Source organism: Podarcis raffonei, chromosome 8 (genome assembly GCF_027172205.1).
Source record: "Podarcis raffonei isolate rPodRaf1 chromosome 8, rPodRaf1.pri, whole genome shotgun sequence".
NCBI classification, from domain to species: Eukaryota; Metazoa; Chordata; class Lepidosauria; order Squamata; family Lacertidae; genus Podarcis; species Podarcis raffonei.
This window is the reverse complement of record NC_070609.1, coordinates 26,358,181-26,378,677: the sequence shown is the minus strand read 5'-3', so window position 1 is coordinate 26,378,677 and position 20,497 is coordinate 26,358,181. Positions and strand designations below refer to the sequence as shown.

At 44.1% G+C, this 20,497-nt stretch overlaps 2 protein-coding genes across 2 annotated transcripts; both read right to left on the bottom strand.

Annotated features, from left to right (window-relative positions):
* Window positions 1–4,169: 4,169 nt before the first annotated feature.
* GPATCH3 (G-patch domain containing 3) lies at window positions 4,170–11,442 on the bottom strand. Its single transcript, XM_053398674.1, has 7 exons — window positions 11,058–11,442; window positions 10,194–10,621; window positions 8,915–9,095; window positions 7,920–7,979; window positions 6,515–6,636; window positions 6,108–6,235; window positions 4,170–4,498 (listed from the first exon to the last, which is right to left on the bottom strand). The coding sequence occupies exons 1-7, from the start codon at window positions 11,425–11,427 to the stop codon at window positions 4,285–4,287; spliced, it is 1,503 nt and encodes a 500-aa protein (XP_053254649.1). The 5' UTR covers window positions 11,428–11,442; the 3' UTR covers window positions 4,170–4,284.
* Window positions 11,443–14,134: 2,692 nt separating this feature from the next.
* NR0B2 (nuclear receptor subfamily 0 group B member 2) lies at window positions 14,135–20,027 on the bottom strand. The gene is made up of 2 exons (XM_053398672.1): window positions 18,535–20,027; window positions 14,135–15,440 (listed from the first exon to the last, which is right to left on the bottom strand). The coding sequence occupies exons 1-2, from the start codon at window positions 19,055–19,057 to the stop codon at window positions 15,181–15,183; spliced, it is 783 nt and encodes a 260-aa protein (XP_053254647.1). The 5' UTR covers window positions 19,058–20,027; the 3' UTR covers window positions 14,135–15,180.
* Between the last annotated feature and the right edge of the window lie 470 nt (window positions 20,028–20,497).

Below are 20,497 nucleotides of genomic sequence, written 5' to 3'. Positions count from 1 at the left end.
CATTCCAGAGTTTTTTCTTGATTGTATTCTGTTGTATCAGAAACCCTCTCATAACAGCTTTGCTTGCGTCCCAGATCGTTCTTTTTTCAACTGTAGTATTCAGATTTATCTCAAAATAGTCCTTTAATGTTTTTTGGGCCTTTTTCACAATCTCTTGATCTCTTAGTAGTGTGTCATTCATTCTCCATCTGAAGGAACCAGGTTGAGTTAATCTAAGTTCTATTTTCAAGGCATTATGGTCGGAGCATGTTTTTGGGCAGATTTCCACCCTTTTAATCTTGGGTGCCAGCCCCCTGGAGGTCCAGATTTGGTCGATCCTTGACCAAGACAGGTGGGCCTCAGAGAAAAAAGTTCCTTCTTTACCTAAGGGATTCTTTGTCCTCCATATGTCGATCAAATCCAGATTGTCAGTCAATTCGAAAAAAGTTTTGGGCAGTCTGCCGTCTAATGTTAAGTTTTGGTTGTAAGACTTATCCATGTGTGTAGACACCACTCCATTCATATCTCCCATCATTATGATGTTAGCATAATCCAGATAATCCAGCAACGTCTCATGCAGCTTCTTGAAAAATTCCGATTTCCCGTCATTTGGAGCATAAATTCCTAAAATCAATATTTTTACTCCTTGGGTTTGAATTTCAATTGCCAAAATTCTTCCTTGTTCATCCTTAAATAGAAATTTAGGTGTCAGGCTCTCCTTGGCATAAATCACCACTCCTCTTTTCTTTACTTTGTCAGACGAAATAAATTCTTGGCCTAATCTTTTGTTAACCAAAACCTTCCTGTGGAGCCTAGTCACATGGGTTTCTTGTAGGCAAATAATGTCCAATTGTTCTTTCTTCAATATGTGAAATAACCTCCTTCTTTTCTCCGGGGAATTTCCGCCATTTATATTCCAACTGAGTAGCCGCAGAGACATCCTGAACTATTCTGCTACACCTAGAGCGGTGTGTCTTCTTTCTCCTCTGGTTCCGAAGGTGCAGGTATTGCTCCACCTGGGTTGGGTATAGGCCAATTAGCTGCTGCTTCTTTTTGGAGATCTTCTCCGTGATCGTGCTGGAACTTTTGTAGGTCCTCTGGTGATCTTATTTTAACCTTCTTCTGTTTGTAAGTAAATGATAGCCCTTGTGGGAACTCCCACCTGTAAGGAATTGTGTTGAGTCTCAACAACTTAGCCAATTCTGAATAGGTGGCTCTCAAGTCCAATAACTGTTTAGGAATGTCTCGGTAAATTTCCACCCTTTTCTCTTGTATCACAATTGAGTTTTTGAAGTGTAGGCCTAATATTTTATCTCTCTCCTCCCTTGATCTCAAAGCTATTAGGCAGTCTCTGGATCTATCTTTTCTTACTAATCTTCCCAACCGAAAAGCCGATACAATTTTGAAGTCACTTTCTTCTTTTAAGTCCCAGAACTTTGTAAACTCTGTTGTCAAAAGTCCTATTAGGTCTTCTTGTTCAATTTCTGGGACTCCCCTTAGTCTGAGGTTGGTCTCGCGATTTTTCAATTCCACCAACGAAAGATAGGTTTGTTGGTCCCCTATCTGTTTATGGAGAGGCTTGACTTCTGCTTTAACTTCCTCGACTTCTTTTTTAGCTGATGTTGCAATTTGAACGGCTTCCCCTGCCAGTTTACGATTCTCTTCTGTTGCTCCTTGCAATTTTTCAATTGCTTGGGTATGTTGGGAAACCTGATCTGTCAATTTCTGGATCGAGGATGTTGCTTGGTCAATTTTTGTTGATTGATTATCAATTTTTTGATTTATTGCTGACAATTGTTCCAAAACTTGTTTCAGTACTGCCTCAGCTCCTCCTGCTGCCATATCTTCCTCTTCAGATTTTTCAGGCTTTTCGGTTTCTACTTTTTGTGTCGCAAGCACAGCTGGAACTGATAGTCTACGTCCCTGAGTTAAAGTTGTTTGCAAAAGCTGTGCTTGCTTTTTTACTTTCTCTTTCTCCTTAGCTTCCTTAGCTTTGGCTGCTCTTGTCTTTCCCGTGCCACTCATCAGTCAATGTTCAAGGTCAAATGTTGTAATCCCATGGGAAAGGCAAGCCCAAAATTGAAAACAGTCTATTGAGAGAAGGTAAACAGAGAAACTTTTCCCAGGCCTCTATATTCCCAATGTCCTCTAGGGGGAGTGCCACCAAAATTTTAGTAAGAAGAAGGTAACTTTTCCACGATTAAAGTCTCTTTGTTCCAACTTTAAAAACAATTTTAAAAGCAAATTAGTTCCAGCACGCTAAGAAAAAAGTCCTGCAGAGCACTTTTAAACATGTAACAAAGTTCCAGCAAGGTGCCTACAGTTATATCCACTTCAGCTAGCAGAGCTCAAAATTACACTCTCCAGTTACAAAAGTATCAGGAAGCTTGCAACAGTTCCGCAGTTTAAACAACTTTACCCGGCCACCCGGGAATTTGGGGTTAGAGTCTTCCCTTGCCCCTTGGGGGACCGCTCCAGGTCAAATTTATGCTGTATTTATTCTTTAAAGGAAAAATTCAGATGTGCACGAAAGTCCCAATTTAAAGCTTTAAAGCTTCCCTGTTCACAGCGCTTTCCGCTCTTTAGTCCGTCTGCTTTGATCTTGAAAGCAGTGCCGGAAGACGGACTTCCTCTTTCTCGTCTCCCGTTTTTAGCCGAATTTTCCGAATTAATTTGTAGGATCTTAGGTCCTTACTCACGGGTTTGATGTTTCAGCCCGATGCTTCTTGGAAGAAAGGTCAGCGCTCATCCGTGACAGCCGCGCGGCTTCGCCTCCGCAGAAAGAGCGATGAACCCACAGCACCGCTCCCCCTCCTTCACTCCGGAGCCCCTTACGGGGTTCCTTTTGTGATTTCGGGGTCGCTCCAGGTGCCCGCCGGGTCCCACGGCCACGGACTCACTCTGCCCGTGGTTTGTCTTGATGGGTTGCCGCTGCGCCGTCGCGAACAACCCTTTTCTGCGGTGCCCCTCTTCAGAGCTCGAAGAGGTCCGCCATCACGGTTTCGCGCCGCCTCCGGAAGTCCCAACACTTCTCATTTTAGAAATTAAGCAGCGGGTGAAAGATACAGACATTGCCTTCTACAACAACATTGGAATTATTGTCTGCAAGCTTTAATCATTGGTCCTGATTGAATCATACAAGGTAAAAGCCTTGCCTGTTGTTTTCTGAAGCTCTACATATGTCTTGTTATACTACAGTGCAGGGGTTTTTTTATGCTTTGCAAGCTTATTTCCCAATAAATATTTTCTTTATTCACTAGTTAGCACCAGCTGTGTGTTCCCCTCTCCACACACAAACAAGGAGCAAGTGCAAAATGTTAGTGAGATAAACATAATAGATGTGTGGGGGCGAGAGAATCTTGAGCTCTGGAATGCAGAGCAATTGGTTCAAGGCTGAACTCAATAAAAACACAGAAATGCACTGATTAGTGGAAGGTGAATTGACACGCATCTGATCCATAGATCATGTTCCAAAGTGGTGAGACCTGTTGTATGGAAGAACTTGACTTTCTTCATAGAAGTCCAAAGGGTTGTTGGCAAGGTCAAAATGAGAGCAGCAGAACACATCACACAGGCCACTTTGAGGAACTTGAAGGGCTGGATAAACCATAAAAACCCATTAAAGTTATCCATGGTGGCTTTAGGATGCTAAACACCACCCAGCACAGACCTGGAGCAGGGAGACCTGGCCTCAAATTACTCCTCAAATATGGATCTCATTCTTTGAGTGATTCTAAGGTCTCATGGGGTTGTTGAAACAATACAATGGCAAAACAATGTGTATGCTTCCTTGAAAGAAGTTCTAAGAAATATTATAGACCACTTTATTTTATTACTCCCAGTCCAGCAAGGTTAAAATCGCACCACTGATAAAGTTGTGGATATTTCTGTATTTATTCATCCAGGAGTCCCACTTCTCTCTTCTCTCCACAGCAACAATATACTCATCCCCCCCCCCCGCTACAAATACTGTTTTCCTCTCCTATTTCTTGCTAGGAATGGTTCTCTGCATTGGAGCAACGGAGCATGGAGGACATTATTCTTGATAAAGGCCATTGGTAGCTAAGCATGATGTAACGCAGCACAGATCTTGTAGCAACCCAAAAGAAACACAAGCAAGAACCCTTTAATTTAGCTTACAAGCACCAGGATGCACCCATATTGATTAAAAAAAAAAACCCTAAATAATAAATACTAAACATTTCGCCCTTTATTTGGCAACTTTTGTTAATGAAAAAAAATTTATTTGCAAAAGCAAACATTGCTGCAACACAGTCCGAAAGCCATTCCTGGCTAGCAGCCCCTTCATGAGGAACTGGAATTGTGATGAACACCATGCATGGCACGGCCAAATGCCACATCCTGGCGATGCTTCATACTGATTGGTAGCTGGCGCCGGAGCAGTTGCTCTTCTGCATCCACAGGATAAGGGTCATCATAGATGGTGGAGATGAGGATGCTGTTGTCCCCACGAGGCTTCTTGGGCTTGGTGAAAGTCTGGAGCTTCTCACCATGGTACCTACAGAAAAGCAATAAAAGAAAAAAAGGTTCCATCAGGCTCAGGGAGACTGCAGGAAGACCACCAGGCTCCTCCCTTAGTTACCATCTACAGCAGCCATTCTTGGCTGTGAAGCTGTAAGACCTGCTCCCTGCCATGCAGGTCTTTTCTCACCTGGACTGGTGGACTGGGAGGGCGGGGCCCTGGCTGACTCCAGCTACGAGGCTGCTGAAGAAGCCAAAGACTACCTTGGCTTTCTCTTAGTACAGAACCAGATTATCGAGCCTGAGCTTTTACAGCCATCACCTGCCATGAACTACCACCAGAAGGATTGAAAGCAACAGCAGCAGATTTGCTCTATACTTATATTTTATTTGCCTGTCAATTATACTATTTTAAAAGTGTGTTTTATATTTGACTTCCTTTAGTAATGTTTCCTTTTGAAATGTTTAAAGTTTTTTTGTTAACTTTGCTGCACTGAATGTGCATTCTGTAGTTGACCTCCTTTGTAATGTTTTACTGTGAAAGTTTTAAGATAATATTTTAGTTTTCTGTTAATTATGTTGCTTTGAATGTTTACTTTATATTTGACTTTCTTCTCTAATGTTTTATTCTGGATTGTTTTATTTGATGTTTTAATGTAGGTTCTAAACAGCTTTGAGATTCTTTTCTTAAAAATATAAAGCAGTACAGTATTGAAATGAAATTGAAAATAAAAATAAAGAACAGGGATGAATATGGGACTGCAGGTCCTCTACATTAGCTCTGCTGAAAGACAAGTAACTTTTGACTTCTCCTCTCCTAGAAACACATGCTGCAGGTCATTACAAGAACGCTAAAAAAGAGTGCACTGAGTCACTTCCCCAGTCCCTTTGTCATTTACAGTGTACATCTGAGGGCAGGGACTGTCCTATTAACCTTTGTAAGTTGCCCTGGGAGCCTTTTTTTGGCTGAAGAGTGGGATAAAAAGTGCAGAGTTCCTGGGTCCTAGTGGCTGCCTGTTCTTACCATCATTTCTAGTCACTCTCCCTTAGCCAGTGTACTGTAGTGGTTAGTTTTGAACCAAGACTGGAAACAACCAGGTGCAAATCCCCCACAACAAGTGTTTCTTAGCCTAACCTATCTCACAAAACAAAAAAATTTTTTTTCTTCCAGTAGCACCTTAAAGACCAACTAAGTTAGTTCTTGGTATGAGCTTTCGTGTGCATGCACACTTCTTCAGATACACTATCTCACAAAGTTGCTGTGAGGATAAAAGGGGGAGAGGAAGACCCATACATGCTGCCTAGAGCTCCTTGAACAAAAAGTGGGATATAAATGTAATAATAAATAAATATTATTACAGTGATACCTCGGGATGTGAACGAGATCCATTCCGGAGCCCCGTTCACACCCCGAACGGAACGCAAGACGCGACGGCACATCATTTTGAGCGTCTGTACATGCGCGAGCGGCGAAACCCGGAAGTAACATGCTCTGTTACTTCTGGGTTGCCGTGGAGCGCAACTCGCACGCGCTCAACCCAAAGCGCATTCAACTCGAGGTATGACTATATCTTTATTTATTTTATATAGGTGGAGAGGCTGAATGTCTCAACTGCATGTATTTTAAAAGAACACTCTTCACTCACCCCAAGCCCCTCTTGCATTTGGGATTCTGGCCTTCATTGTCTAGTGCTTCAGTCATTCCTGAGTTGCTGCTTCCCAGCCCAAGACCCTCAGTCCAGCCTTGCCTCTCCATCACTTTCCTGCCGATACCCTGGGGAGGAAAAAAATATGTTACTTTAGAGATTCTTCTATCAATTCCAGAACAAAGAGAGCAATTGCTAAGGACACTTAACACCAGAACCAGATTAAGAACGATTGGCACCCCCCCCCCAAAAGGCCATTATCAGCAGACCCAGTACAACACAATAACCCCCTACCCTTTATATTAAAAGCACTAACGCAGTTCAGATCCCCAGGCTCTTACAATAGGGATTTTTCAAATCAAAATAAGTTCAAATGTTTCTATGTTCTTCCATTTTTTTATTCTTACCTTGGTGTATTTTTCAAAGTTTCCAATTTGTTGGCTCAGAACAGACCCATCTTCCAAACCATCCCGGAGTCTCTGCTCAAACCGCATCTGGACCAAATCCCGAGCATCCTTGTCACCACCATCTGGAATGAATGGAAACCCTGTTATCATTGTCTCCCCATGAAGACCTGAGCTTAGTGGCAGAGCAAGTGTATGCAGAAAGCCCAGGTTCATCTCTGGTTAAAAAGAGAGCAGGCAAAAGGTCTGGGAAAGGACTATAACAGAGACCTCGCAGAGCCACTTCCAGTTAAGCAGATAGTACTGGGCTTAGGTGGACAAAGAGCCTGAGTGTAAAACAGCTTCAGATGTTCATAGGTCCAGAATCTCTTTTTTAAGAGAGAGACTATAAGAGCAACCACCACAAATTCTTCATTGCAGCTTTGCCACCTTAATATAGCCACCGCATTTTTTAACTGTTTCTGTTACTGTCTGGTCTATGACCGAAATAAATATTGACTGATTGATTGAACTGTTTCTGTTATACTAAGCACTGCTGATTTTACATTAGTTGCCTTGAAAAGTGGCATATAAACGTTTTAAACAGCAAGAGGCATTGACAGCATAAAGAGAGTCCTTCTCCTCTCAGTCATCTTTAGCCTTAGCAACCACAATGAGAGAAACAATAGCCTAATACCTGTTATGCTGGGCTCAAGTAAAAGCTTTGCAAATTTTACTAATCTGGAACAGTTTCACTTGCTTGGGAGGAAGTGGGAATCCATTTTGGGGTGAATTTATTGTCATTCATTTTTAAAAACCAAAATTATGAGGTAGGCAATTCTAAACAGGGCTTGGAAGGGGTGGTGGTGAAGAAAGGAACTGCTTCCTGTTCAGAGGTTGGAGTAGGAAGGTGCCAACCAGGGTAGAGGAGTATGTAGGATGTTGCAAGGCAACCTGCCACTCTTCAGATGCTGCTGCACTACAATATCCAACACCCATAACCTGTGGCCACACTGATTAGGGCCGATGGGAGCTGTAGTCCAACCTCTGGAAGGCACCAGACTGGGGAAGGCTATTAAGCCCACATACTGGGGCAGGACAGCAGCTATGAAGATTTGTCATATTACAACTAACACTAGAGCAGGTTCTCTGAAATCTGACCACAGCACAGCAGGATGACTAACACAAACACACACAAGTCCCAGCACCTTGAATTGCGTCTGGAAGACCGAAGAGTGCCAATGGAAATGCTGGAGCCCTAGTGCAATATGTTTGTGACGCCCCACGTAGGCCAGGAAGGTAAGCCAAGTAGTTGCAGAAGCTAAAGCTTCCCAAATGCATTAACAGCAGCCTCAAGTACAGCATGAGGCACTAGTTTAGGTTCTGTCCATTCCGTGCATCACAGATCAACAGCCCTTAGCTCAAGTACCTTTATCATAGTAGATGCTCATGTCCACATCCCAGTCGTCCGCTGTCTGCTCATCAAAATCTGCCAAAAGAAAAGTTAAGACATCAAGCAGGATGTATTGGCTCATTGCAGTTGAGTGTTACATTAAGATCATCCTCCCCTTTCCCACATTACGATCATGCTCCTCTTCCACACCCAAACACTGCAGGATGAATTCTATGCAGGACATGCTGAACATAGATCTAGAGTTCAGCATCCTAAAAATTTCAGCATCATTCCTCCCCATTCTTGGCCTTTGTACAGGGATTTATTCCAGGACAACAAGCTCTCACTAAGGCTGCAATATTTAGAGATGGGGAAAAAGCTCTCTCTTCAGAGAGCTTACTGCAGACATAATTATTAACCCTAAATGTAGCTTTGAAGATTCCCCTTATAATCTATTAGGTCCTCTTGACCACTTCACCAATTTAGCAAACATGCTGAACTGAGGATAGAACTGCCCTGGACAATTCTTTGTAGGGCCTACTGTAGCTGTAGCTGTAGCAGCAGCAGCAGCAGCAGAGAAAAGAACCTTATTCTTGCCAGTGCCATCTGGGTTTTCATGCTCCATGTTTAGGACATGGGGAATAAAGGAAGAGCGGAGGCCTCGTGCACCAGGAAGGCAAGTAAAAAACACACAGTGGTCAATGAAAGAGGGCAGGGAAAGATATCAGTGGACTTGGACCATTGGAGGATAAACAACAGAACAGCAAGCGATATCAGGTGAAGAAGTGACAGACTCCAGTAGAGAGCAAGACAAGAAGTATGCCAGGAAACAGTATGGCTACGTTGATATTTTTGCACAAAAGTGTCTCAGACCAGTCCCGAGACATTTTCATGTCTTATTAATGAGGGATGTTGCAAACTGTCTATCTGGAGATGGGCCATGAGTTCACAAAGACTACGCTGATGCACACTCTAGCCCAGCTCTCAGCAACAAAGTAGAATCAAACCCAGGATGTGTTGTTCAGGATTACCTCCTTCTTCTTCTTCTTGCCAGTACTGTGCATCTGTGTAGAAGACCAACCCAGAGCCCCCCTTCTCCCACTTCAGTTCAATCTCCTCCTCAAACAAACGTTCCTTTGTGCGCTCCTGGCTGGTGACATCCTCATGCAAAGCCTCGTGCCGCTCCCACTCTTCGCATCTGTCATCGTCATCCTGTAGCAGAAGGGGGTGGTGGGGACAAATACAGCAAAGGTTTAGGCCAGTTTCCCCTCATTGCCCACTTCCTCAGTTTCACTGGGCCTAGTTGTAATAAGCTCACTGCTAAAGGCCTGCTCAGACAGAACTCATCTTGAACTTCTGGAGACAGAGAAATTAGGAGCACAGAAACGTAATAGACTGGTTTTTAGAAGCTTATTGTATGTATGATTATGGACTCACTATAGTTCTGCCAAGACCCTTCATTGTGATGGGCAGTGTTTTTAATCATTTTTTATGATTTAATGAATGCCATAAAGTTATCATTATGCACCCAGCCAATGGATCCAAAATGTGGAGAGATCTTTAACAGGCAGTAAAAAGTTTTTAAGGGGCTGGAACCAGGCTGGGTAGTAACAAGATCTTATCTGTTGGTCATCTCATCTCTATCGTTAGTATCTTACTTGCATTCTTTTACCATACTTTCCTCCCGTCACCCTTTTCTCTACCATGCATGTGTATATACAATTTGCATCTTAAGAGACCATAGGTTCCTTTAGTGCAAAGCAGTCACCCTTGGCTGTGAACTAGTATTCATATTAAACCAGTCAACCCCCCACCCCCTTGCCACAGTCTCAGTTTGGTTACAAAGTATTTTCCAGTTAAGCACCTAGCCTGCAGTGTGATGGGCTAATGGAACTATACAGTTAGAATAAAAGCAAGCTTGGCAGAATGAATAAGGGAGGCATTACAAAATGTCAGAATTAACAGTTTTGATTCTCCCAAAAGATAATCAATTCTGAGGTTTCAATGAGTAAAGTATTTTTTTCAGCTAGAGTACAAGAATTCCAGCACAACTTTTCTACCTAACATTATCATTATGGGTAGCTGCTACCCTGAAGAATGGGAAAACCTTGATTCAAATTGCAGTCCATAGGCTCATTTGTGTGGGTCACATTAGTTTTCAGATTCATAAAATGACATATTTCCCAACATGTAAGGATGAATAAGTATTAGCACATTTCCTTCTTCCTTACAAAATAATATAATTACATCTCTAAAATAGCTACAAGCACATAACATGACATTGTGTAATTAGAAAAAAAAACTACTTACATCATCCAACTGAGCTTCTGCTTCACCCTCTGGATCATTCAAGTAGCTCTCTGCCATGCCATTGCCTTGATTGGCCGTGCTCACTCTTGATAGGTCTCCCCCTTCTGTTATCTCCTCTCCTGAAGCTGTGTAAACTCGTTCCTCTTCTACAATAGTCTCGGTTTCTTCATATGAAAATGGTACATTTCCATACCTGCGAGAAGAGCCAGTTCTGGGAAACTGCAACCGCAGCTTCTTGATAGCACGAGAAGGCATCCTGCAGGCTTTAATGAGATCTAAAAAGACACTCAAAGGAGTTCCCACATTCCCACAGGGCATGAAAGATGGTGGGTTTAGTTCAGGAAGCCGTTTTAAATCATCCTCAGTGAAAGTTTCATTTGAGGATGTGCGGAGCTCCTTTTTAGTCTTATAGGAGAGCATATCAGCATCTGTAAAAATTATAAACACAAGGGGCAAGAAAAGTCACTTAGCTGTAATCCACCAACTTGTATTACATCAGTATACCACTTACATATCTTTGCTTCAGCCTCATTCTACTCTCCCCAGCCAAAAGGAACAAAGTGTTTCCCAGAATGACTGCAGAGTCCATCTACTACAGCAAACACACATGAAAAGTCTTATGCTCTTTACAAGACTAACAGTTCTAACGTGGCCATAAACTGTAATGGGCTAAAGCCAAATTCGTTAGATACATAAAGACACCATCTCATTGACTTGTAAATGGGGGAGAAAATGAAATAAATGGACCCAAAATGCTAAAACATGCAGTAAGTGCCATCCATAATGCTTTTATTCAAAGCTCAAATGTATCAAAGGTAAATGCAGTGACCACTCCCAGCACCTCTCCTTCTCGCCTCTCAGTACCTTTGTCAAAGGAAACCCGAACCCTTCGTATAAGGCACCGGCCGGGCAACGTCTCTCCCTGCGCGTCGATCCAGCGCTTTCCCGAGTACATACGGACCAAGCGGCGGGACCAGCCGGGCTTCACCGCCACCAGGCAGCAGCAGGTCGGGCCTGGCCGGGAAGGAGCGCTCGGACCCTCTACTCGTTCAGGGCGATGGCGGTAATGGAAGCAGAGGAAGCCACCGGCCTCGATGAACTGGCTGAAGTAGAAACGGAGATCGGTGGAGCGAAGCTGGGCCGGAACGCAACTGATAAGGCAATATCGGCCGCCGGGCTGGAGGGAAGGATTGTCAGTGGTGGGCACCGCCATCTTGCAAAACCGGAAGCGCATCACGTGAGACGGAGCCGGCGTCAGCGGCGCAAGGTAATGGCGTCACGCCAGGCTCCTTCCCCGACGATGCCAATCATAGACCACAGAGATGAAAACGGCTAGGCACTGTTAGAGTCACGTGCCAAACATAGACGTGCCAATGGATAGAGCGACCCACTCTGAGGGCGAACGGAATTTGGGTTCTATGGTCTAGTCTCTATGATCCTGCCTGCGACCGTAGAGATATTGCTTAGCCAGCGCCACTCTTCTGGTGGTCAGGACGGAGGTACCTCGAGCTTGCTCTTTTCATCGTCTCTGTGGTCCTTCTCCAGTTAACCACGTGATCTTGAGGCTGAAGGCTGATGTTGAGGCAGCCGCTAGGCCCCTTTTGCGTCTGGCGTCCACCTTTTAAACTTTCATATTGGAGCTCTAAATGGTGGCTGCTACGCACAATTTTTTTTTTGTCCTTTTAGCAGCTGCGGGACAGGCTGAAATTCGACAGGTGCAGCTTCCCTTCACCCTCATCTTGGGAAATGGTGCAGCTGTTGAATTCCTGCCTATAAATAGGCACAGGAGTCCTGCCACGATGGCGGGGGAGCATCTCATAGTTCAATTTAAAAATATAAAAGTGCCACTGATCAAATTCCTGGGTACAGATTTAATTTTGTAGGGAGTGGGGAAGAAACTACCCAGTCATTCCCTGGCATATGCTTATAAATTAGAACTAGGTACACTTTCTTTTTCATAGTGTTAGTGGAGAAGCAAGAAAAGCATGCCATCTTGCCACTAATATTGGCTTGGAGGGAAGTACAGCCTGCTAAATAAGCGTAAAACTTTAGCTTAAACATATGCCAAACACTTAGAAAATACATATTTTTACACTTACAAACTTGAAATTGAGTTCCTCCAGGTCACTACTGTGCAGTCAAACCTTGGCTCCCAAATGGCTCCATTTTGGAATGTTTCAGCTCCCGGACGCTGAAAACCCGGAAGTAAATGCTCCAGTTTTCAAATATTTTTCAGAAGCCGAACATCTGACATGGCTTCTGCTTGAGTGCAGTAAGTTCTTTCAACTAATCGGAAGCCACACCTCATTTGTCAAACATTTTGGAAGCCAAACAGGCTTCTGAGATGGATTATGTTTGGCAACTGAGGTTTGACTGTATATGGTAAGGTTACATTCAGTACCAAGGGCAGCGAGTTGGCATTCTACTAGTCAAATAGATACATAATATCCTTCAGACACATTAAATATGCATCTGCAATGGAAACACACAATGAAAAAATTGGGTGCCCCCTTGTACAGCTGAAAATTACACAATATGGGAATGGGAGGAGATAACTAGGCTACTCTACCTGTGTTTGAGTGTGGGGATAGGGTAGTTAGTACTCTTTAGTTCTAATCAAAACTATGAGCATGAGTTGAAAATTAGAAACTCAACACAAGCATCCTAAATTGGCTTATGAACTCTTGACCAACCCCATGTTCCAGATTTGGGTTTTGACAACAAGCGATGGGCCAGGGACCTTGTGGAAGAGAAAGCACAACTGCTAATAAATTGAGAATTCCTTCTAAATTTATTTTTAGAAATTGCTTTGGACTGGTGTGAACTTGAAGATGACAACAACAACAATTAAATTATTGCAACGTGCAGGCTAGATTATTGAATATTGGGGCATCAATTTACCTTAAAAGCAGAGCTCTGGCTAATCAGGATGTCTCCACCGGCTAATGGGAGCAACTAAAGTTGATTAACAGCATCATCCTGTAACTAAGATACTCCTGCTGAGCGGTTAGAGCAGAGATGGGGAACCTCAGACACAAGGGCCAAATGTAGTCCTCCAGACCTCTTTGTCTAGGACTCTTCCCAGGCCATATACCTGCCTGAGACCACACTTCTTACCCTTCTTGGATGTTTCTGCTGGTTTGAAATGTGTCTTTGAATTCTGAAAATAGATTTTGCTTGTCTGCATAGAGGATTGAGTAGGATGTGTGTGCATGGAAACTAGCTTGCTAGACAATGGTAAAGTTAGTTGCTCCGTCCACTTTTGCCTCTGGCCCCACCCATCATTGGCATGTACTTCAAAGGTTGCCCAAAAGGGAATGCAGCCTTTGGGATGGAAAAGGTTTCTCATTCCTGGACTATAGAATACGACAGAAGCCCCACCCTGTTGGTGCAACATAAGATACACCACCATTGAGATGCCACCGTCATGAATGATGTCACCCAAACTGCTTAGATGTATCTGTGCCAATACTGTGCTGTTAGAATCATGGAGTTTCTCTCCTCGCAGCGTGATTCATATAGGATAGCTCAGCGCATGGTGATACCATCTTTTGTTGGAAATATAAATCATCACTACAGACAGACTCTCAGGAGACATGCAGAACCTGGCACCCTCAGCTGTAGATATGGTTTACTTTATAATACAATCAGGTTCTGTTATGATTTTTGGTAGAAAAGGAGACGGTGAGCTGATTTGCAGTCATGTAGTGTGGACAAGCAACATGCTGTAGTCAACTATGGTGTCTTTACCGATGAACATTTGGTGAAGGATTTGGGCAGCCTAAGTGGGACATTTGTGGATGATGTGTGAATTCCAAAACAGACATATATTGCTCTAACATTTGATAAGAAACAGATTTGGATACAATATCTTTATTATTCCTTGGTGTTAAACTATTGATCAGCACAAATCCCTCCAGTCTTCAAAATGACACCAGCAATTGTCCAAACTGCAAAAACATTTTATTCATTGTTGAGGTGTTGTTTTTTTAAAAAATAATAACTTAGCACATCTTATTTTTACACACAAGTTACAAGAAAGCATCCATCTACAAAATACTGACACCCAAAGTTTATGCCAAGATGGTCTCATCCCGTGTACTACAAACTGGAGCAAATGGGTACTACATGTGAGGGTAGGCTGGAGTCTAGCGAAATCAGGGAGGGCAGCTTTTATATGGATAGTGTGATGAATAGCAGGCAAGAGGAATTACGGTTTCTGAAAGCTGTTCTGAATGTCATGGCAAGCAAAGGGTGAAGAGAAATAGACGGAGCCACCAGTCACAGAAACTATGTTCCAACTAAATAATTTGGTTACAGGAACAGCAGCTCCCAAGGCTGGGCTTTAAGTGGTAGTATGATCAGGCCAGAACTTTGCAGGCAGTGGACTAGGACTCCATTCAACAGATTGGGCTAGTGCTCCTCCTCCCAAACACAGCAGGACTGGCTCATCACATTCTGAAGAGATTTAATACATAATACAATCTAAAGCAGAGAGGGGGCCGCCTCCTGTAAAACCATTGGAGCCCACAGACTAACATTCCTGAACTGCACCACTGACTGTAATCAGGGCCAGATCAACACATTTTCCTGCTGTAGACAAAGGACAAAATGCTTGGCCACCACTTTTCTGCAAAAAGCAGCTCATTGGATTAGCAGCTGAATCTTATTTCAGCACTGGTGATGGGACAAGCTAGTTTAGGGGCAAAGGATAGCCTGAAGGGCTCACAAAGCACTATATTTCTTCACTGTGTCCCCCCCCCTGCCCCTTGTTGCCTGAGATGGCTGCCTCACTCCCTAATGGAAGGCTGTACGTCCCTTTGTATTCTAAGATCTGCCATCCAGTAGCCCCTTTGTCTGAAAAGGCATCACTAGGAGGCAGGCTCTCTCTCCCACTGCACGATCCAGATGAACTGCACACTGCCACTTGGAAACTGGAGCAAAGCTGAGCATGTGGTGAGTGACCTGGGAGCCAACCCCACTGGAGTCACTGTGGCCAAGGGAGCTCTCTCGCCAGCATCATTTCTGTCAGTAGCTCCAGAATGTCTGCATTCCCAATGACCGGTTGGAAGAAAAGGGCAGTGAGGAGGGCAGGAGGGATGGATTTCAGGGAGGAGGAGATCAGCAGGACATGGGCAAAACGGCCTTGGTCCTCTGGGTGGAGAAAGGTCATGACTTCTTGGAGTGCTCGCTGAGCTTCTCGCTGAAGGCTCTCGATGTACGAGGAAGCCTTAAGACCAGGCACATCTGGGAGCAGAGAGAGAGGAGAGAGAAGAGGAAACTCAGATTATTCACAGGCTCTCTGAAAATGTCAAATGATTTGAACACTTCAATACTGGGCCCCATCTGCACTACAGATTTGAAGCAGCATCATACCACCTTTAAACAGTCATGCCTTCTCTCCGTGAATCCTGGGAGCTGAATTTAAGGGTGATGGGAGTTTGGAAACCGCTATTTCCCCTCACAGAGCTAAAATTGCCAGAGTTCCCTGGGAAGAGGGATTGACTGTTAAACCACTCTGTAGCTCTGTGAGGGGATTAGGGGTCTCCTAACAACACTCAGCACCCTTAACAAACTACACTTCCCAGGATTCTTTGGGGGAAGCTATGACTGATCAAAGTGTTGTGATACTGTGCATTGGGCCCTGGAAGCAGCGGGGGAAATGCAGAAGAAACAAAGGGCATTCAAGTGGACTCACTTGGATGATTTCATCAGAACATTGTTGCTGGCTGACGGGGCTCTTGTTTTCGCCACCAAGCCAATCCAGAATTAACATTCTCTAGACTGCTTTCTCTACCTTGAAACTCAGAACCTAATCTCTACCAGCTGTCAGTAACTCAGGAGCTTAGATTGGAGGGTTTCATGAAGGCTACAAGCCTAGCTATTATTTTTTGGAGAAAAAATGAAGTGCTGTGCCATAGTGTTTAGAGCAGGAATGGGGAATGTGTGTCAGCCATTTCAAGAAACAGAATTCAGGCACTCTTAAGAAGCAACAAATTGTCACCCTTAATTTTTTAAAAACCACACTGGGGCAGGGTAATTTGGTCCAGTAAAACTTCATGGGCACAACCCTGTGTCCTAAGCCAAGCAGCAGTGGTTAAAATGCCAGATTAGAACCTGGGAGACTAGGGTTCAAAACACCTCTCATCTCTGAAGCTCACTGGGTGATCTGGGACCAGTCAGTCACTATCCAATCTACCTCACAGGGTTGTTGTGAGAATAAGGTGGGAAGACACCATATATACAACCCTAAACTTTCTAAAGGAAGGACAGGATGTCAATGCAACATCCAGTGTTTGGCATACTTATAGCATTTACTGACATTAATGGGCATGACAAACTTAACACCATTAATTTCAGTGAATCTACTCTGGGCAATTTTTTCTCTCTCTGAGCAAATCTTAGTTGGCTTCAACCCCATGTTCTTGAAGCAGGTAAATTGGGTGCAATCTAGTTTCATCTTACCTCATACTCAGAGGAGGAGCAGTGAAATCAATAGACATGATTAACTTAAATCCATTTATTCCAACAGGTGTGCTCTATGGCATAGTTGGATACAAGCCTGCTGTGTGCTTTTCCCTCTCCCTCCCCCATGACCGTGACTGCGCAATTGCACATCAGTAAACAACAGGATTTTAAAAACAAGCACTCTGTGTATCCGCTACTCTCCTCTTCAAACGAAACCAACTCAGCAAAACCAGCCTGGAGCTCTCCACCATTTTGTAGCAGAAAGGTGTGTGATAATCTTTTGCCAGTGAGGATTCATCCAGACCCTAGGAAAATGCTCTTGCTTAGACTATGAACTACCTGTTCATTTCTAGCATGAAAACCTAAGGTTGAACTGGTTTCTTGATAAAAAGAAAGTTAGGATCAACTAAAAAGGTGGATCCATTTAATTAACCAAAAGATTTTATTTTCAAAAAGCCACCAGAAACAGGCATGTGTGAAGACTGCATTTTGCAAGCACCATCTTAAATGAAGCAGTCTCCCTTCTCTCATAGATGGAAGAAGTTTTCCTTTAAGATTATGCTTCTTTTGATGCATGGATATTATCACCTAAAGGAAGAACAAGTGGGACACACAACCAAATGTTGCAGCATGGGTTCCCACCAGCCATGGGCTCTTAAAAACAACCAACCAACCAACCAACCAACCAACCAACCAACCCATCTCAATTCTATTATTTATTTATACCCCACCTTTTTCTCCAAGGAGCTCAAGATAGCAAACATGGTTCTCCCCCTCTTCATTTAATCCCCCACAAGGTAGGATAGGCTCAGAGGCAGTGACTGGCCCAAGGTCACCCAGTGAGCTTCATGGCCAACTGGGGATTTGACCCCTGGTCCCCCAGGTGCTAGTCTGACACACTTACCACTGCACCACATCGTCCTTTCTCCCATGCCTTCTGTCAGTCAGGGCTCTGTGTTCCCTGAGCATAATTACTTCCCACTTGAATGTTTCAGGGGTCCCGCTTGAGCCTGTCTCCCTCTGGGTTTGTTTACTTCTGTAGTTTAGGGTTCTCCAAAGTCCGTTAATCGCTCACCGCTGGTGAGTAGGTGGTTCTGTTTTGACTGCACAAGGACCCACACTTGCAGAAAAGAGTTTGCTACTAGTACATAGGATGCTTCTTGTTTCGGAAATATTTTTAAAATCTATTTTAATGTATTTTTTATTATGCCAATACTGATCTTATTTGTAAACAATTTTCATATTTACTGCCCCTTGTTAATTTATTAAGGATGGGAGGATGCATCTTCCTACTGTTTGGACTCATGCCTCAAAAAAGTCATGTCTATTTCCATCTCTGAAAAACAGACCTGTAAGATACACACCACCAGGGGTGATTCAGAACCTACAGACTTCGCATCTGTTTGGTGGTTGTTTGTGATTTATATGTCCAAAGAATCTCATGGTTGGTACATGGTACAAATGTAATTTTATTTGGTGACGCTTTATATGCTTTGTGTAAATACGAATCCGTATCCCACCATGCAATATTTTACATAATCCATTCTTTCTTTAGCTTTCTTTCCCCACCTTGTATTTTCATTCTCTTTGCACTTATGACTTTTTTCATGACATATTTTACTTCGTTGTTTTTTGGTATTTGTAACTTTTATTAAAGCTTTAACAAGAATCATTTTTTTTACCCCTATCAGATAATTTGCTAAAAATGCATTTGATGAAATGGATCCAAAGTTCTTGACTCAGAATGCAGCCTATGGAAAACACATTCCTAACATGCACTGTTATGATTCTGGCCCTTTTATTCTACTGTCAATGATAAGCAATGGCCTTTACGAAGGGCTCCTTTGCTGTGTGAGGGTCCAGCAGCACTTACCGGGGTTGAACAGAATTGCACCCTTCAGATAGGCGTACTCTTTAGGGCTCAGGTCCAGGCTCCAGAAAGAGTTCAGGCTGCACTGGAGACGCTGAACGCTGGCCAGGGTGGGCTGCGCCCTCTGCAGCTCCTGCCTCTTACACGGGCCGTCGAGGAGGATCCTCTCCAGCATGCTGGGGGCTGGGGTCTCCATCACCTCAAAGGTCACCATCTCCTGGACCAAGCCCAGAAGGAAGAGGGGAGCCCAGCAGCTGTCCAGCAGCAGGAGCTGGTCTTTCCAGGGCAGGAGCTGGAAGGAAGGCAAGTTCTTCATGAAGCTGATGGTCTTCACCAAGACATCAGACGCCGCTTGGCAGGTGGCTTGAGGGGTCTGGAGGCAGACGGTGCGGCGCTTCTGGCACAAGCAACGCTTCTGGGAAGGGCTGTGGCTGCCCCTGTGATGGCTCAGGTTCTGGCTCAGGAGGGTGTAGAGGATGGCGTTCTGGTTCTCTTCGTGGTGGCAGGAACACCTCTCGTACTCCATCTCCACGTCGGAGGGCGGCTTGCAGGATCGCTGCTTGGGAGAGCAAATGCTTTATCTGGTCCTGCTGAGCGTGTCCGGTCCTGTTGCAGAGCTTCTTGGCACTTTTTTTATGCTATAGGGACCTGGCACCTTCTCTTCGCTTCACACCCTTTTTTTGTCCTTCCAGCAATGGTGGCTGTTGCTTCTCAGCTCTGCTTATAAGGCCCCCGGCAGGGTGAATGAAACCACCCCCCTTCGGCGGCCTTGACCTTCCTTTGACGAGTAGCAGCAGCTCATTGAAAAACAAGTCTGTCCCAAAGTAATTGGTTGGGCAAGCAGCATCTCTACGTGGCACAGAGAAAAGGTTTTCTCAATGAAGGTGCCAGCCAGAGCCAGGAGACTCAGAGGGCTGCCTTATCTGGATTGCCCTTATCAGTATAAACAAAGTCATTAACCCAGCCTGTACCAAGGCACCAAGGCTTCAGGTGTGTAATCAGGTTTCAGGATATGGCAGGGGTCACTGCCAAGGAGTTCACACAACACATCCTGATCACAGCCCAGTGGCAAAACAGCTCATAAAATTCTAACCTTGGAACAAGCAACCTGGAAGTCAAGTTATCTGCAGATTGTTTGTTTAACTCAGACAGTTGCTCTTTGCTGATAACAAAGGAAGGGGGTAAGGGAGGTGGAGGAGCCAGTAAGTTACTACTAAAGGAAAAAAGGGCAAGTCTGGGTTCCACATGAGGCTGACTCAAGTGATTTTGCTGCTCTTGGCTGAAAATGAATGGTGGTCTCAACTGCATCTACAAGGGTCAGGGAAAATGAGTGTCCGATTGCAGCCCCCTCATTCTATACCAGTGAAAGCCATGCAATGTTCATGGCTGCGATGAAGTCTTAAACAATTCCAATGAAAATGATTACAGTTAATAAAACTTTCAGTTTCTTCTGTAGAATAAAATGTTTGGAGCCTTGTAATGTTTAAGCAACATACAGTTGAGGAAAGGAGAAGGTAAAGCACAACGGCAACACTACTTCTACAGCATTAGGAGGGGCAGCTATTGAACTGCTTGGTCACTTTTACTCATTTTGTTCTCTTGTTTTCATTTTAAATGCACTGAGCTCTTGGAAGGAAGACCTGCACCTTTCCCCCTTGTACCCCAGAGGTTTTGGTCCTAGGAGGCTCACCACACCTTGCTAAGTCAATGGACAAAAGACAGGATAATCAGACTTGCAAGGAAGAGAAACACATTTCTGCAGGCACAAAACAGGTGAAAGCTTTGTCGTCTGCCAGCCAGCAAGGGTAGACAACCAAGGCCATTCCAAGGTTCAGAGGATGACAAAAGAGCACAATGGCACAGGGACACTGTATACTGTTGCCTCATGGTGGAAAGTCAAACAGTCATGGGATGGCCACAGGGCGCAAATGAATGGGGTCAATGGCCTGTAGTCAGCTTAGGAAAA

Excerpts from the sequence above, each read along its gene's own strand:
- GPATCH3 (XM_053398674.1), bottom strand. The coding sequence starts at position 11,427 with ATGCGCTTCCGGTTTTGCAAGATGGCGGTGCCCACCACTGACAATCCT. Across the intron at positions 6,637-7,919 it reads GAGCATCTACTATGATAAAG|ATGGTGGTGACAAGGATGCT; the intron begins GTACTTGAGCTA and ends CATTCATTCCAG. Across the intron at positions 6,236-6,514 it reads ACTTTGAAAAATACACCAAG|GGTATCGGCAGGAAAGTGAT; the intron begins GTAAGAATAAAA and ends TTTCCTCCCCAG.
- NR0B2 (XM_053398672.1), bottom strand. The coding sequence starts at position 19,057 with ATGGAGTACGAGAGGTGTTCCTGCCACCACGAAGAGAACCAGAACGCC. Across the intron at positions 15,441-18,534 it reads TGCAATTCTGTTCAACCCCG|ATGTGCCTGGTCTTAAGGCT; the intron begins GTAAGTGCTGCT and ends CTCTGCTCCCAG.